This window comes from Pyxicephalus adspersus, chromosome Z, assembly GCF_032062135.1.
Source record: "Pyxicephalus adspersus chromosome Z, UCB_Pads_2.0, whole genome shotgun sequence".
Taxonomy (NCBI): domain Eukaryota; kingdom Metazoa; phylum Chordata; class Amphibia; order Anura; family Pyxicephalidae; genus Pyxicephalus; species Pyxicephalus adspersus.
In genome coordinates, this window is record NC_092871.1 from 25425649 (window position 1) to 25442603 (window position 16955).

The 16955-nt window shown below is 36.5% G+C and overlaps 1 protein-coding gene across 1 annotated transcript in view; it reads left to right on the forward strand.

The window, feature by feature from the left end:
* Positions 1-16955, forward strand: part of DOCK11 (dedicator of cytokinesis 11) — a 149761-nt gene that overhangs the window by 101349 nt on the left and 31457 nt on the right. Inside the window, exons 44-46 of the mRNA XM_072431514.1 lie at positions 1331-1388; positions 2124-2230; positions 13458-13580. Of these exons, the coding sequence (XP_072287615.1) occupies positions 1331-1388; positions 2124-2230; positions 13458-13580 (288 nt within the window). The remainder of the gene's footprint in view (positions 1-1330; positions 1389-2123; positions 2231-13457; positions 13581-16955) is intronic.

The window sequence follows — 16955 nt, forward strand, 5'->3', positions numbered from 1 at the left end:
TTTTAGCTGGGAAAGTGGTAAAGCTAAAGGGCTGAACATTAATAACATCTGCTAGGTGGAGAGTTGCAAGCTCTTTCCTATCATTAAGCATGAAGAAAAAAAATGATCTCCCCACTTCGGTTCCTGCAGATTGACATGGAACTCTAATATCTGATCTGATTCTTCTTCCTGCTTACAGTGACCTGGTCACCTTCATAAACCCAACCCTCAGTCAGGGTCAGTCTTGGTGCTACAGTTGGCCTCAGTTTGTATTATCCTACTAGGTCCAAGCTTAGTTCCTCATTCTACCCCCACAGATTCTGTTTATATCTACCATTGAACCTAACTGGTTCTGAGTCTGCTGCAGAGCTTGTTCTCTTCCTAATTTAATATAATGAAGTTATTGAGTGGAGGTCATCTTTTTCTTAAACTATGAAAGCTTTAGTGGTTCTTGTTGTTTCTAGTGGGGTTCACCCCCTTTGTCAGCTCTATAGAATATAGACAGATAGTTCCCTCTTAACATTCTTTCATCTGGATTTTCTTATCTAGTCCTCCAATGATACCTCAGGCCATTCTCTCATTCTTTTAGGATGGTTTCTCTTTCTGGTTCTTGTTTTAAATGTTCAAACCTTCAAGTGTCCAAACCACTCAAGCCGAGTGCACTAATCTAGGTCACCTAGTACACCTTGTGGCTCTGATAATGCTACTTAATGCTATAAGTACTGATTAATGTAAAGCTGCGTACACACTTGCAATTTTTGTCGTTGGAAAGGATCTTTCACGATCCTTTCCAACGACAAGGGAGTGCACGATGCATGAACGGTGCTGTACATACAGCACCGTTCATGCTCTATGGAGAGGGGAGGGGGAGAGCGACGGAGCGGCACCCTGCTGCGCGCTCTCCCCTTCCCTTTCATTAGGATCGGCTGTCGTCCATCGTCCGTGGATCCGGCAGGTCGGTCGTCCGGACGATGGACGACACCGACTGTACACACGGCAGATTTTCGCCCGATAATTGGCCGATGCCGATTATCGGGCGATAAAAATCTGACGTGTGTACGTAGCTTAAGTGTCCACCACCACATTTTGTTTGTTACATTTATTAAAATTGCTAAACACATTTGGACAATAACAAAACCATTAAGAATTTCTGTGTATCACTGTCTTGGCAAAGAAAGATTTTGTTATGTTATGATACATCACTATTAATATTATTATTATTTTTATTTTTATTGTTAATAATAAGTTTAATTTTTAAAACCCCAGCATATCAGACAGAAGTGTATAATAAATACATTTTACTAGATATACAATGTAATTCTACCTTTTTTTTTACTTTTTCATTTTGTAGGCTGCAATGTGCTCCATCCATGTAGCTGCTTTGGTTGCTGAGTTTGTATACAGGAAAAGTAAGTAAAAATGTTGGTATATATGATATAAACAATGCAGACTATAAATGCCTCTGTGCTGTTGACGTCAAGCAGCGTGCACTTCTTGTTCTTTCAACCATTGTGCATTACACATCATATGAAAGTCTTCCCCCATCACTATACAAAAAAGAGGAAGAATGGAAGTCTTTCCTCTGTTTTTTTGCCTTTTGGATAAGAGGTTATAGGTCACAGGACCACAGCTAAAGGCACCTAAGTAAAAATGTTTTACAAGTAGTTTTAAATAATTTCAGATATAAAGTTTTAAAGCATATTTTGATTTCCCGAGGATTCTTAGTATTGTGCATTACCATTTGCTTTAAGTTCTGTAACAGTCATGTAATAAGTCATAATAGCTTTTTATTTGTATTATAGATTACATATACTATATTATTTTCCCCAGAACTTTTTTAAAGTGCGTGGGAAGAAGTTGTAGGCAGTTGGCAGCCCCTGTACTATGACCCAACTCTTCAATAACTATCTAAAAACAGCTGGGTGGTTACTGAAAAGTGCCGGGTGGTGCACCCAGCTAAAAATAGCTGGGGAGTTCACTGTACTAGTGTCTCTCTTACCTACATTGAGCCTTTAGAGATTTATGTTAGGCTCTTGTACTCCTTTCATTTCTCAATTCATTACAGAATCCCATACATCCATGACTTCTTTTCATAAAATCCAAACCTCTATAGAGGACCAAGATTATTATTCTTATCTTTTCAGAACTTTTCCACACTGGTTGTTCTGTGTTTAAGAAAATCACTCCCAACATTGATGAGGAAGCAGCAATGAAAGAAGATGCAGGCATGCTGGATGTCTATTACAGTGAGGTAATTCACCAGATTGTTCTTTTATATTACTTTTACACAGCAACAAAACACCAAACAAATGCTTGATTTGTATCACCATTAGGTTCACAGTGGAAACTTTTTTATGTGTTTTTCTGTGTTGCCAACTTCGAGCATTGCATTGCACGTTTTTTTTTTAGATGTGATGCTTTTTCCAGGTCCCCTGTCACATTGTATGATATAATTGAGGTTGTGCAAGCCATTTATTGGGTGCGTCAGGGGCTGATTGAAAACCTTTCTTTTAGCTGCAAGTGGCCCTTTCTTAAAGAAAAACACCCCCTGACTTGTTACCACCCTCTTCAAATCTGAACACATATATATATGCATAGGACCAAATTTGCACCTTGTATATGATGATTCCACTTCCCTCTCTGCATTGTTACATAGATCGTATGCTTTACTGCTAATTTGCATTCTGCTATCTATTTATTTTATTAGTTTTGTATAAAATAATATGGTTACTTTGCAAAAGATTTTGGCCAGAGATGCAACTAGTCAGAAGCTGACAGGTTAGTTCTGGTCAGTGTTGTACAATAATCTATGGTAGTTAGTGTGAAAATATTACCATTTTACAGTTTTACAGTTTGATTTTATTTACATTTACATTTATTTACATTTACATTTATATTGGACAAATTTGGGAAACTAATTTCATCAGTTGTTTATCTGTTTTAATTAACCTTCATATGATTATTGCTTCCAGGTAAGTGCATGAACATTGAACAGCTGGACAACTGTCATTTTTAAGACCATTGGCAGAAAATTCACAAATATGTTGTACAAAAACAGAAATAAATGGTCTGCATGTGAATATATACCACCCTAAAAATTGGTATTTTGGTGGCAGTAAAAATTACCCCTATTATGTAAAAATATCTTTTTTTAAAAAAGATGACATTTTTCATCCTAGATTGTTACCTAATATTGATCACAAAAGTTGCTATTATGTCTCAATATACTTTGGTTTTTTTTTACTATTTTATTACCTAAATATTGTATATTGTAGTTAAATCACAAAATGATTTTACTTTCAGCAGATGATAAAAACCGAAAAATGTAATCCAACTTGTCATAATTAATTAACCTTTCCAGCTCTGTGGGTGCTTTCCCAGTATAATTATTCCAGTTTCAGGGTACTGCTGTGTCCATACACATGCTAAGTTGTTCTTTACCTTGAAATGATTTGGTCAAGTTATGCACCCAACTCCCTAACAAGTTTCTAGGTGGTATTAATATCCAGCTGTACACAGTATGTCTAAATTCAGGGTTATCACTCAACATCTTTACAGAAGGCAAATTAATTAGAAAGCTGAACACTAGACACTATAAAGTTCAATACTCTACATTTACATTAATGGCATATTTTACCTGTATGCTACTGGAGACCCCCAAAATCCCATTTTAACTACTGAAAGTTAAGTTTTTCATGGCGCCCTGTTAGCATAAAGGGGTGCAGGCTAGCATTGTAAATGTAGGACTTGGCCTCTTATGGTGCTCAACAAACATCTTTCTCACTGCTTTAAATTTTGTTATAAAGGTTTACAGTATTTACTAATACATGTCCTGATCAATCTCCAGATTTTAATATAGTTGTGGAATTAAAGATAAATAAGTGTAAGCAGAAAAGGGCCTGTAGGGATTCCACACCAAGTTCAAAGTAAATGGAAAAAAACAGCTAGATATAAATATTTATCCCACTGACATAGCAGGCAGAAGATGAATGAAGTCTATGGCTGTGTAATACAGTGACTGAATATGAGTCAATTACGTACAGTATTTGTCAGTATATAGAGTAAAGTTAGGGTCAGATCCTGAAAACCAGTCAGTGCACAAAAAAATGCAGGTCTCTGTATCTTCTGCCTTTTGTACCACCTTCACACCGTTTGGGGGACATTGATGGGAACTAAAAAAAACCCTAAATTTTGCTAAATTAAAAACATCTACTTAACTTTACCTAGGCAGATCCCTTGATCCCTCTGGAGCTTTGCTGAAATAGGTCCTGTGCCATCCTGGCGCCGCTTTTTTCTTCCGTCTTCTTTCTTCTTCTGGCTACGTCAAGCAACCTCACACTTCACATGCGCAACATTGGGAGACATGACCTGCTGTAAATGGGATAAAAGAGTGCCAATCTGCACTGCACATAGGAAAAAAAGCCCATCCTGCACATTCCGAGATCACCAGATGCCTTCTGGGATGTGTGATGGAGGGTAATATTATTATTATTAATAAACAGGATTTATATAGCACCAACATATTATGCAGCGCTATACTTTAAATAGGGGTTGCAAATGACAGACTAATACAAACAGTGATACAGGAGGAGAGGACCCTGCCCCGAAGAGCTTACAATCTAGTAGGGGTATCCCAGGAGGCTCTGTGCTCCCATTCTATCTTTACTGGCGCAGTAAAAAAAAAGTTAAGCCAAAAAACAAATCACTTGTACTTTACTTAAAGGGTTTGTCTAACCTTTAGTTGTTGTTGATAGGTCCGCTTTAAAGGATCTGATGATTTAATGTTTGACAGTAGCTGCAGTATTAGACCACCAAATCATAGTATACACCACTCATCAGAGGCAAGTTCTTTAGATTTTAGGTTCTGAAGACCTGTTATAGCTATTATACATAACAGCTACACTTCAGGATAGATGGGTAAATGCATAGAGTTAATACATTCCTGAACTTTACATAGCCATGCTGTATAGCATAGCCTAATCTAGCAGGGCAGAAGAACTGATTTTTCTCTGTTGCAGTTAAAGTCCAACCGTGGGCTATTGTATTCTTCCTGAAGTTTTTTTTTAATTTCCTGCATTGCTTATCTTCAAGCCAAAGCTGTTATTTGTAGCACTTTTTTTAAAATGCAATGCACCACAAGGCACAGCATGTGCTTGTTAGTGCACTGCAGCGCTATTCCAAATGCACCTACTGTAGTGTGTCTTGAGCTGCTATTCCTAATGAGCTACAACACTTTGCAAAGCAATGCATATTAGAGCATGGCATAGGTCTGAAAGAGATCTTAATGTTGTCAGAAAATCTCTCCCAACTTGTCTCTGCTAATAAACATTGTGCATAGCTGTCATAGCACACAGTAAACATAGACCAGGTGCTCACTGAATAAAGTAGCTGTCCTAAGCTAAGGGCAAGTCATAAATCAACACACAATACAGCCATATGCAGATAACACAGAGCCACAATACCACTCATTCATTATTCATACCTCCAGTATAATAACAGTGTTATTGTAATACATCCCGCCTGTCTTATGCACCAACCAGACTGTTCTCCCATTTCTTAACGATCCTTCTTGAAACCACCATTTATATTGTGATAATATCAGTATTTAATACTATAAATACAATTAACTGCATATTAAACAAGGTGCTGGATTTTTTCAAAACTAGAAATATCCACACAACTCCAAGTTTATTTATTTTCCAGCTCCTGGGGATGTAAACCTGGATATACCAACAAAGTGTACCAAACCATCAAACATCATGCATCCTGTGAATTATAAATTGTCTCTGGCTTGTGGCAAGGTTGGGTAGAACAAAAAGCTCCTCAGATATTGCGGCCTACTTTTTAATTTACCTCATGCCAAAGCTGGTTCTTCCTAGAACATAAATCACTGAGTGCATTTATTACATTTCTTATCTGTACATCTGTCTGTTTTAAGTTTATTTTACAGAAGAGTTTCATAATCACCTCCGCCCTAACATGATTCACCCTACAAACACCCACAAGCAGATAGTAATATATGTACTGTACTCAGAGTATTAGATATCCCCCCATACCTGGCAGGTAACATGTCATTCTGGGTGGTTGTAAATGCATTTTGACATCATGGTTTAGTTTGTATTTATACAATATGAACAGGTGCCGGGGAAATACTTATAGCTGAACTTCAGACAGATCTAAAAGATACAAATAAGTACAGCTTTGTATTCATAGGTACATCAGTATATGTAATATATAAGTGCAATTAGGGTAATTACATGAACTTGACTTGGTATCAGCCCTTTGCAGCAAAGCTTGGGTATGAGAGAAAGAAGCAGCAGAAGAAGCCAACCAGCTTGTGTGAGAATTGGAGGCAACTATATTTTTGGCAGAATTATTAACCCAAGAGTATAATAGTGAGGCTAGTATTCGTTACATTGTTTATTCATTCATTAAAACATCAATAAATTAAGGAAGTGCCTAAAGGTGGCAGGGAAGCGGAACTTTCATTTGTATTGAAGGTCCACAGCACATTCTGCTTTTTTACATGCTTTGCTATCTTTACTCACAACAAAGCTGAATGTTGTTTTAATTAGGCACATTGAAAAAGTTGGCCATAGACATTTCTGAGAAATTGCTTGTGTGTGTTACTATACGTTTTAAATCGTTTTTTCTAAATAAGACTGCTATGGTAGCACAGCACGTCTGTTGTGCAATGGAGAAGGAACTGTAAGCACTCCAGGAAAAACATTCAGGCAAGGTTACTTAAGTTCACTAACCTGTCTAATAAGTTTCTTTCCGTGAGAATTTACAATGAGACAATTGTTCATTGCTCCAAATTCAGTAGTTTGTAGCCTGGGAACATCAGACTGTTGCATAATGCTTTTGTACTTGCTGTGACCTTCATGTCTGCTAAATGTTCAAAAAAAATATCATAAACAATAATGATGATTGATGATACTGCCAGTTAGCAATGAGAATGCAGATCAGGAATGCCAGATTTTTAGCTTCTAATCTGAATTATTGTTTTAGTGATTGAAAAACTACTGAAACCACTGGATCAGCATTGCAACCAGGAAGTCGGTATTTTAAAATGGAGATGACAAGCCTCTGTACTTTTTCATTAAGGGTTCCACTAAATATAAAACTTTTTTAGCCAGTAGCCTTTAAATTCATTCTTTAGGTATGCTGAAATGTTGCAGAATGTTACCAGCCATCAGGCAAGTAATCAAAACGCCCAGACAAAAAGGAAATGCTATTTCTGAAAAACTCTTCAGATTGATAAGTGAATACAATCAGTGTATGAAAAGTGGAAGCCAGAATAACTTTTATGGGCTAGATGTGCCTGCACACTGCATTAAAGCTACTTTCTGCTTATCCATGGGTTCACTAAGTGACTCTTACTGTTAAGTAAAAGAGAGCGGTGTTTTCACCTGGAATACTAAGACAGTGTATGGCCTCAACTTTAAACTGCCCATTGATTACATTTACACAATGAGGGGAATTTTCTATTTCTGATTATATTTTTATATATTTTATCCATTCTTCAAATCCCCCCTTCTACCCTTCCACCCCTATCATCTGTTTCCTCCTCCTCCTTTTGGTATTATTTTAATATTACTGTGGATTTGGATTATTACAACCAACATCCAATTAGAGCCACCCGCTGTGTACTAGCCAAAAGCAAAATTAATTATAACTTACCATCCCTACTCCCCTCCTTCTTGTCCTGTACAACATAATAATGATATACTCCCTTCACTGGTGGATTTGCCCCACACTGAGATTTTAATAACATATTATGTATTAGTACAAAAGCCCATTACAGGTCAAAAAATTTGCACACAATTTCCATTTTAGAGTGCAGTACCAATTCTCTTCAAGTACTTAAATTACATTCACACATCTGGTGTTTAGTGTTAGGGTTAGGAGCTCATTTTTACCATTGTATACAAACAAGGTTATCTATTATGCCAGCCCTAAGTCAATATATGGGATAAAAAGTAAAGCTTTTGGCAAGCAATGCTATATATTAGGCTTAACACATGTCTAATGAATACAAAAGTTGTATGTCAACACAACAATAAGTTTGGTACCAGAATACAGTATCTTTGTTTAGCACCTTACCTTTATACAGATATTTGTGTTGCCTCAATTAGGAGATCAATGATAAAGTGAAATTCCAATAAAGGAGTATATCCAGTATATAGTAAATATTCCCAGTCATCTTTTTACATTCGTGCCCGGCACGTTTCGCCTTAACTGGCTTCTTTAGGGGAAGTATTGACCTGTGATAAAGAATATCTGGATGTAATTAGGAGATTTGGGAGTACTTCTGAGGTCAAAAATTACAAGGTTCCCCACCAAAGTAGGAGCAGCCTCTATTGGAAAGCTGTACTAAAAGAAATCTGGGGCCACCATGGCTGACCTTGTTATCTGGCTGTCTGTACTCAGTTTGGTATTCCAGGATCACCCACAGTGGCTCTTTTCCCGTTAAAGCCCATTCACATCTCTCTGGCCAACTTGAGAACACTTGGGAGTCCCTCTTTTTGTTTCTTTATTTCTGACTCTATACATTCACATATCTCTAGTTATGTTAAGTACATTTGCCTATTTGATTTCACATAATGAATAAACAATTTAATAAACCCCTAAGTGTTGTTATACGGGATAAACAGACAGATTTTTTGGTTTTTAGTAGCACTGTTTATTCTAAAACTAAAACAAGAGAAAATGTGTAGTTTTTTTTAATGTATTTCGTTTTCCTTTTAAAATACATAAAATAGTAGATAAGTTATTGCTGAATCAACAAGGATGTAGCAGAAAACTACTACGGTCTTTGGATTTTAAATAGTTAACTTACACAGTTCTGACCTCTATTTAAGATAATGTTTTTGTGGCTAGTTCCTTTATTATTATTCTGTTAATTGTGTGTTCTTTACCTGGGGAAGTACATTGTGATACTTCCTCTTTTTCTGCTCACCCTAAGTGTAATTTATACCTTGTCCTGGTACTATCATAATATTGTGTATACAGTGCTGTATCAAAAGGATTAGTCCACCTTCTGTTTTGCATTTTGTTTCATATCATTTTGATATATTTTTTATTATGCTTTTAAAAAAGAACAGTAAACCCTGTTTCAGACTTGCAGTAAACTGCAGCGTTATCCCTCATGCTCAACCATGCTCCCATTCAACAGTATGGGGGAGGTTGGGAACCACTTGTGCACACTTTTGCACAGGGTTGTGTTTGCATTCTGATTTTTGCTGTCCAGACACATACTATTAACAATGGTTTTATTAAAGGATACTTGAACACACACACAAGGAAAGTCTACCATTTCAATAATTTAGTTAACAAAAATATCAATAGTTGAAATGGACTTGGGGAAAAAGTGAGAATATTTTTTCATTCCCCAGTCCAAAATTACTTAATTTACAAGTTGCACTGGTTTCCTCCAATGAACTATCTATCAAATACACTTACAACAGTTAGTGATATTCAAGTCAGGGATCTGACTAGGCCAGTCCATAGCCCTCCATTTCTTCTAGAAGCATTTGTTGTGCTTCACGTCATTATCAAGTTAAAAGAACCATTACTAGTTCAGCTTCAACTTTGACACAGATGGCTTCCAATTCTCACCCAACAAAATTTAGTATAATTGAGAATTTAGCAATCCGATTTGACCATTAACCAGAAAACAACCCATAGTAAGTCATTACCATGCTTCAAAGTTGGTACAAGGTGATTCTTTTGAAATATTTTTTTTAATTTGTGCACAACATTTTGTCTGTGGCTAAACAATTGTACTGCAATTTGTTGCAGAAGGCCTTGCCTTTGTCTGTTTGTTTGGAAGCCAAAAATATAAATAAAAATTATCCTAATTATTAAAACAGAATTGATCCTTACAATTCAAAAATTGTGAGCTGTAAAGTACTTTATTATAGAAGGGCCACACAATGTTCTTTCTGCAATAAATGAAATAATCTGTCTGTTCTACCCTCACCTGTTCGCTTTGTCACCGATCTTTTGTGATCATCTTCTGATTTTAAATTTAAAATCATCTTAATTGGCCGGAATGACAAAACTCTCACACATGCATAGAGGATTTCATTCATTCCTGACAGCCAGTTATTGTATACTGAACTGTGTGTGCTTTTCCTCTGTCCAATCCCCAACAAACAACCTGCCTGCTTGCAATTAATAAATTATAGGGTTTAGTTCTGCTGAGTTAATGATGCGTGCATTTGAAACCCAACTACTAATGTTTATTAATCTGTGCAGAGATATATTTACAATGGTCAAAGTCAATTTACTACATTCTTATATAGTATCTTAGTGGCCATTTATATGCCAAAATAAGGTGATCATGATATCAGCTACATGGAAAATGTTAGAATTTTAAGCATTGCAGACCGCAGACACGTGGGTAGTATGTTTAAATCCGAAAGTAGAATAACCCACTGCGGTTTTTAAAAAGAAAGTGTCATCCATTGTAAAGATAGGATGACACTTTTTCAAGCAAGCAGAAGGGGAAATTACATGGCTAGTAGACCATGTACAATGAGTTATCACCAGATATTAAGAATGGAAAAAACAGGGGTGGATTAAGGTCAGAACCTATATGCTGGCTGGCACCAGGTGCCATTGATTACTCTAGACTTCACCTTTTATCTATTTCCATTTATTCACTAAACAGCCCGATGCACATGTAACATTGAAAATATTTCATGTTAAAGTAAGATTTTTAAATGTATATTTTTTCTGTATATTCTATGGTCAGCACACAACAATTAAATGTTTTCATTGCATTTTAGTAGGGTAACTATTGCATATGATTATTTTGACTTCTCATACCAACCCAGTAGGTGGACCTATATATGATATGTTTAGGTGTGAGTCTTTGCTTTGCTGATGAAAAGCCTGTTTTATACAGAACTCCTTTGCTAAAGATGAAGTTTTCCCACTCAAGTGTATGAATCAGAGCGATGGTTCTTAACCATGGAAAATTTCAAAGGCAGAGAAAGGGAACTTCTTTTGCTGTACCCTCTCTTTGTGGCATCAATAATGTTCTGCGAATTCTCTGGTGTGGGTATAGCCTCTAATAAATGTTTACTGTAAAACAACACAAGACTGGACTTGAAAAAAAATATGTAATAAACATGATCATCTTTTCTCTCCTTTTGACTCCCAGAGGAACAAAGGGAACATAAGTAACTGGTATGACGTGTTGTGTTTTATAAAGTTTCACATTTTATACTCTCATTAATCAAGGCTGTGAATAGTTAAAAAAGCAAAGTGATATATAAGATATTGGTCCTGAGTCTGGTAACAGATTTGTTTGTTTAATATTTGAAACCCGTCTTAATGTCACACAGGAAACCACTTTAGCAATAACTAAAGACAGGAAAATAGTTAGTGTTTTTATGTGTTCTGTGGTTTCTCTAACATCCAATATTAAAGGGTGTATGCTAGCACCATTTGTGTCTGATACTGAAATTATATCTTGTCTAGAATCTTCTCTGTCTATAGAGTATCCTACACATAAAAGTGCAAATTCTGTATAAACAGAAATCTTGCTTTGTATATCTTTTTTATCCACCGGTCCTACATTTGATTTGGGTCTGATTTATTAAAGCATTCCAAGACTGGTGAAGATAGACTACCATGGGAGAACCTATATGATTCAGCAAACGTGGACTCGATTGAAAACTTTTGCCAACTAATAACAAAAGAAAGTCCTTTCCAGGTTTCTTGGATCGCCCAGGTTCTCCCATGATTGTCTATCTAGCTAGTTTTGGAGCACTTTAAAAATCAGGCCCAAGGTGTAAATGTAGTGTGTAGGTACAGGTAGTCCCTATGACTTGCAGAAGTCTTTTGGTAAACATAGCTGAGGTTGTGGGTGGTCTTAAGGGCTGAGGAGCTGTTCTGCAACTGCAACCTATTGTAACTCTTTATTGACCAAGACAAACTCTGCAGTTCTTTCTTTTTGCATATAAAAGCACAGCTTGCTCCAGAAGGTAATAAATGTCTAGGGTCCATAAAGTTTTTTTTTTTTTTTGCTTTGTGATTAACTCACAGTGAGGATTTTCTACAATAACTGACATCTCACTGTCTAATAATATGTTGAGACATACACCTGTCCTTGTTGCAATTTTTAAATATTGTACCTGTTCTGACAAATTCAACTTAGGAACAAACCTACAATCCCTCTCTTGTATGTAACCTAGGGACTACCTGTAATAACACAAGTGGGACCTCTGGTTTTCTAGGCTCAGTAAATAGAACACAGTACTAGAATCCAAACAGTTTTTAGCATTTAAGGATAAGAACTGTACCAAATGGATACAGTATGTGACCAAAATCTATCCCAGCTTTGGTGAAAAAAAATTGTCTGGCTATTGCTCACAACATATTTTTATCAGCTCAACAAAAACAAATCCCCCTGCCATGTTTCTCCAGATTCTTGCACCCATAGATCTTTATTAGCTAACATGTCTATCCGGTTTCTTCTACAGACTTCCATATTGTCCTATAAGTACCTTTAAGGTGCGTACACACTTCCAATTTTTATCGTTCAAAACGAACGACGAACGATCGATTGGGCAAAAATCGTTCGTAAAAAAAGTAACCAACGACGCCGACGAACGAGGAAAGTCGTTGGAAACGAACGACCGGACCGGCGGATCGGATTGGACAACGATCGTTGAACATCGTTCGTGTGTACGGTCGTTCGTTGATCGTCCATGGTCTGAGCATGCGTAATGAACGAACGTTCGTTCACTTTCCTGTCGTGCACATAGTACCTCTATCGCTCAAACGATCGTATCTATTGTGTGTACAATATCTACGAACGATCGTGTCGTTATCTCTATGTGCAGGATCGGTGCTATACGATCGTTCGTAGATATCGTGCAGGATCGTTCGTCGTTCGTTTTCCAACGATAATAATTGGAAGTGTGTACGTAGCTTTAGACATGAAATAGCAGTTACCTTGAAGTGTCTGAACTTGGTGACAGCCTAGTATCTATGGGTGCTCCAAACCCTTCAGGCCAGCCACTTGTAAGAAAACATGCAATGGAATATGTTAGAAAATCTGTATTATAGTAAGCTTGTTTCCCTTGATAAGCTATATCAGCCTCTGTCTTCAGAATTTCTATTTTCCTCATTATTGCATTGATTTGTCAGCAGTTTGTGTAGGGATCTTTAATCAGTTATGCGCAAAAACAGTCTGCTCTATCTTCATAACAGTAGAACATACATTGAAAAGCTCCTGGTGATCTTCAATATTAAAATACAATCTCAATGAATAATTGTAATGAGTCGTGTCTTCCTCCACCTTGTGTTCTTCACTATTGTTCAATAAACAACATGCACTACTAATATTTCTAGATGTTAATGTTAAATAATAAAGGTATCATTATTCTTGTTCCTGATAACAATATGATGGTTGGCTTGATAATCTTTGTCACTAATACCGCCTTGGTTTATCCTATTAGGAGGTGCTGGTGGAGCTTCTTGAGCAGTGTGTGGACGTCTTGTGGAAAGCAGAGCGATATGAAATTATTTCTGAAGTTTCAAAGCTGCTGGTTCCAATTTATGAGAAACGTCGAGAGTTTGAGGTTTGTAAATGGACTGTGTTTAACATTACCTTTATTAAAGTAAACCTCGACTAACAGAAAGATAGAGGTTATAATATTATCCAGTACTTATATAGCACTGACATAATATGCAGCGCTTTACAAAATCCATAATCATGCCACTAGCTGTCCCTCAAATGGGTTCACAATCTAATGTCCCTACCATAGTCATATGTCTAACAAAGTCTTAGTTTAAGGACAATTTGGGGGAAGCCAATTAACCTAACTGCATGAGGAAACCCACGCAAACATGGGGAGAACCTGCAAACTCCATGCAGATAGTGTCCTAGTGCTAGTTGTCAGAATTCAGTTTGGTTTCATGGTCCAGGAAAGTGATCTTGTGATCTTTGGGAGATGTATTTCTGGGGGATGGGGAGGCATGCCTGTGGCAGTGGAACTCTAGGGCACCTACTGACTTTTTTCCGCTCCAAGGCCTTATGTATCTTTTAGCTGCAGGTATTGAGAAGTAATTTGATCTCAAAATCTACAAAAAGCACATATAAGACCGATGTCAGCTTCTTGCAGTTTAGAAACAGGTTATTATCCAAAAAACAAATTTTGTGTAACATTGTAACATTATTATAAAAATTCACAAATTCAGCAGGCATTCTACTTTATCTGATTAGTAAACTAAGGGCAGATTCAGACCTGTGCTCCACAGATCTGGTTTATAAGAAACCAGTGTTTGCAGATTTGACAGCGAGTGCCAGTGAGTGGTGCTAAACTGCTCCCTACTGCTCCTATTCATTTTCTTTTGTGCTGTCATAGCTAGATGTTACATGTAGCATCTCATACTAAAGCAGGGGTTTAGTGGCATGAGTGGCACTGCAACCCCACCACCAGTCTGCCAAAGTTGCATGTTTTTTTTTTTTTTTTTTGCTTAGAGACTGTTGTACTATTACAGTAAATATTATAATCTTTCAAAACTATTAATGTGCATACAGGACTATTTTTAGCTAAAAAATGTTTCTAAAAATTTACATAAAGAACAAATATAAATATCTAAACTCCATGGGCTACAGCAGTCATACTATACGAATTCTGATTTGGTAAATCAAAAAACTAACTGCAGATGCATTTTAGTTTAAACCGGGTTTAATATCATATGTGAAGAATTACCATGCAAAAAAAAAAGTTTATGTTGTATGTCCTTTGTTACACCTCCTCATAGCATGCAGTGCTTACTGTGAATATCAGAAATGCCCGCACCAATAACCCAATACCAAGTCACTGATGTGCAAACAATGTTAATGTTTCTGCTTAGATCACACATTATCTTATATCTTGGTAATGCACACAATAATGCACCACAATAACATTACACATGCTTATATTAAAAAAATTGATGTGCTGTAAAAAAATTGAAAGACAGGAAAATGTTACAATTAATTGATTTGGTAATTAAACAAAACACTTATTAGTTGCTCTGTAGTCAGTATAGCTTATGTGTTTAGTGTACAGTAAAAGGGGAATCTAATTAATTCTTAAAGCAGTACATGTTATAGTGCATGTGTTGCCCAAACCTTTTTTGGGTGGGGGATAAAGTAGAGAAATGTTAAACCTTAAAGCCAGTTTGTTTTTTGTCTGTGTACTATTGAGGCCATTGCGCTACCAAAGTGAGGGCAATTCCCCTCTTTGACAGTTGTTCTTGGAACTGGTATCCCTGGAGGATGCTTTGCCCCAACCTCTTGTTATATACAATTTTGCATTTCTTTCTTTCTTTCTTTCTTTCTTTCTTTCTTTCTTTCTTTCTTTCTTTCTTTCTTTCTTTCGTCAGCACGACAAATAATTAGGTGAATCTCCCCAACACAAGCACCAGCTAAAATTGGTAGAAGGTCTTTTCCCTCACAATCTAAAACTTTACCTAGATACACTTTAGGTAGAAAAACCATTTGGACACAAAATGAGTCATCAAATTGTAATAGAGTGGAAAACTATGGTTAAAACTGTAAAACATTTGACCTAATAATTCTAAAGAAAGTCAGAGGGTGCAGGGAATCCCCAATGTTAGTTCCTACTGGGAGCTATTTTTATTGATTTTGTTCTTTATATTGAGAGCATGTTTGATCTTCAGTGACCTTTCTTTGGGTTGCAGTGTGTAAAAGACTGCTCCTCACCACACAAACATGCATACATTTCTATTACTGTTTTCTAATATGTCATAATATGACAAGGAATGGTAACTTTTTGCTTGTCACATTATTAAAGTAAAAATAAATACTACAATTCACCAATCTAGTCGATGTATCAAAGCACTGAACAGCCATGCATTCTGAGGATCAATTGCAAATTGTTGCAAGTTTGTAAAAAGAGCTCTCATGGCTTTGAATAGGAAACAAGATAGCCTCATTTAAAAGTATTTTCTATGTATTAGTAAAAATATATAATGCTGTGTTTGTTTGTTTTTTGTATTATTTGGTGTTGAAAGCTACTGATGTGCTCTTGATTGTTTGTTTAATTTTTATACTCTAAAGGAAATAAGCAAATGCAATAAGCTAGGAAAAATAAAAGTGTTTTGCTTGCCAGATGTATTATTTTTGTAGCCATGTTTTTTAAAATCAAGAGGCAATGCTAAAAAAATTCTTTAGAAAGGTGTTAGCCTAAACCTAAGACAACAAGGTAATGGTCAGTTACAGTATCAGTAGTCATGGATTGTGGAGAATATAAAATAGGTATATGCAGTAGGCGGCATACAAAGCTGTATCAGGCTTGGCCCTATTCAGCTTTAAATAGTACATCTACCAGTCTAAATAGTCATTTGGGTCTGGGATCTGGGAAATCTGGGAAATCAGAACAACCCTTTTTCACAAGGGTGAGGATACTTTTAGACTGTCATCTAGGATATATGAAGCGTGTAAAGGGCATATAAGTATGTTCATGCCTCAAAACTACTAACTTCAGCTTATTTCAAAGAGAAGAAGATCACACAATAATTTAAACCTCCTCTAGCCAGTCATCTTCTTCTGGATTGGGAGTATTATTCATAGGCAGCATTTAGTAGTTGGTTAAGTCCTGGAGAAATGAGTCACAAACTTTTTTTTACTGGGAAACTAGACTTTCACTTTATTTCCTAACATGGTTCTCTTTTCTTACAGATTTACCTTAGTCTAATATAATGGGGCTGTTCCTACAGAGGGTCTTTTGGCAGTACAGTTAGGTTTGTTAGTTGATATGCTGATGCATTCAAAAAGTTTGGCTTTGGCTTTGTCCATATCATGTGGATTCAACCCTTGACCCCCGTGCAAAAAAGCTTGGAGCTTTTCTGCTTACTTGTTCTTAGGTTTTCTGTAGAACTATACCTTAGAACAAGGGCCAATTGAAACACCTCTGCATTTAATATTACCTTTCTCTACACCC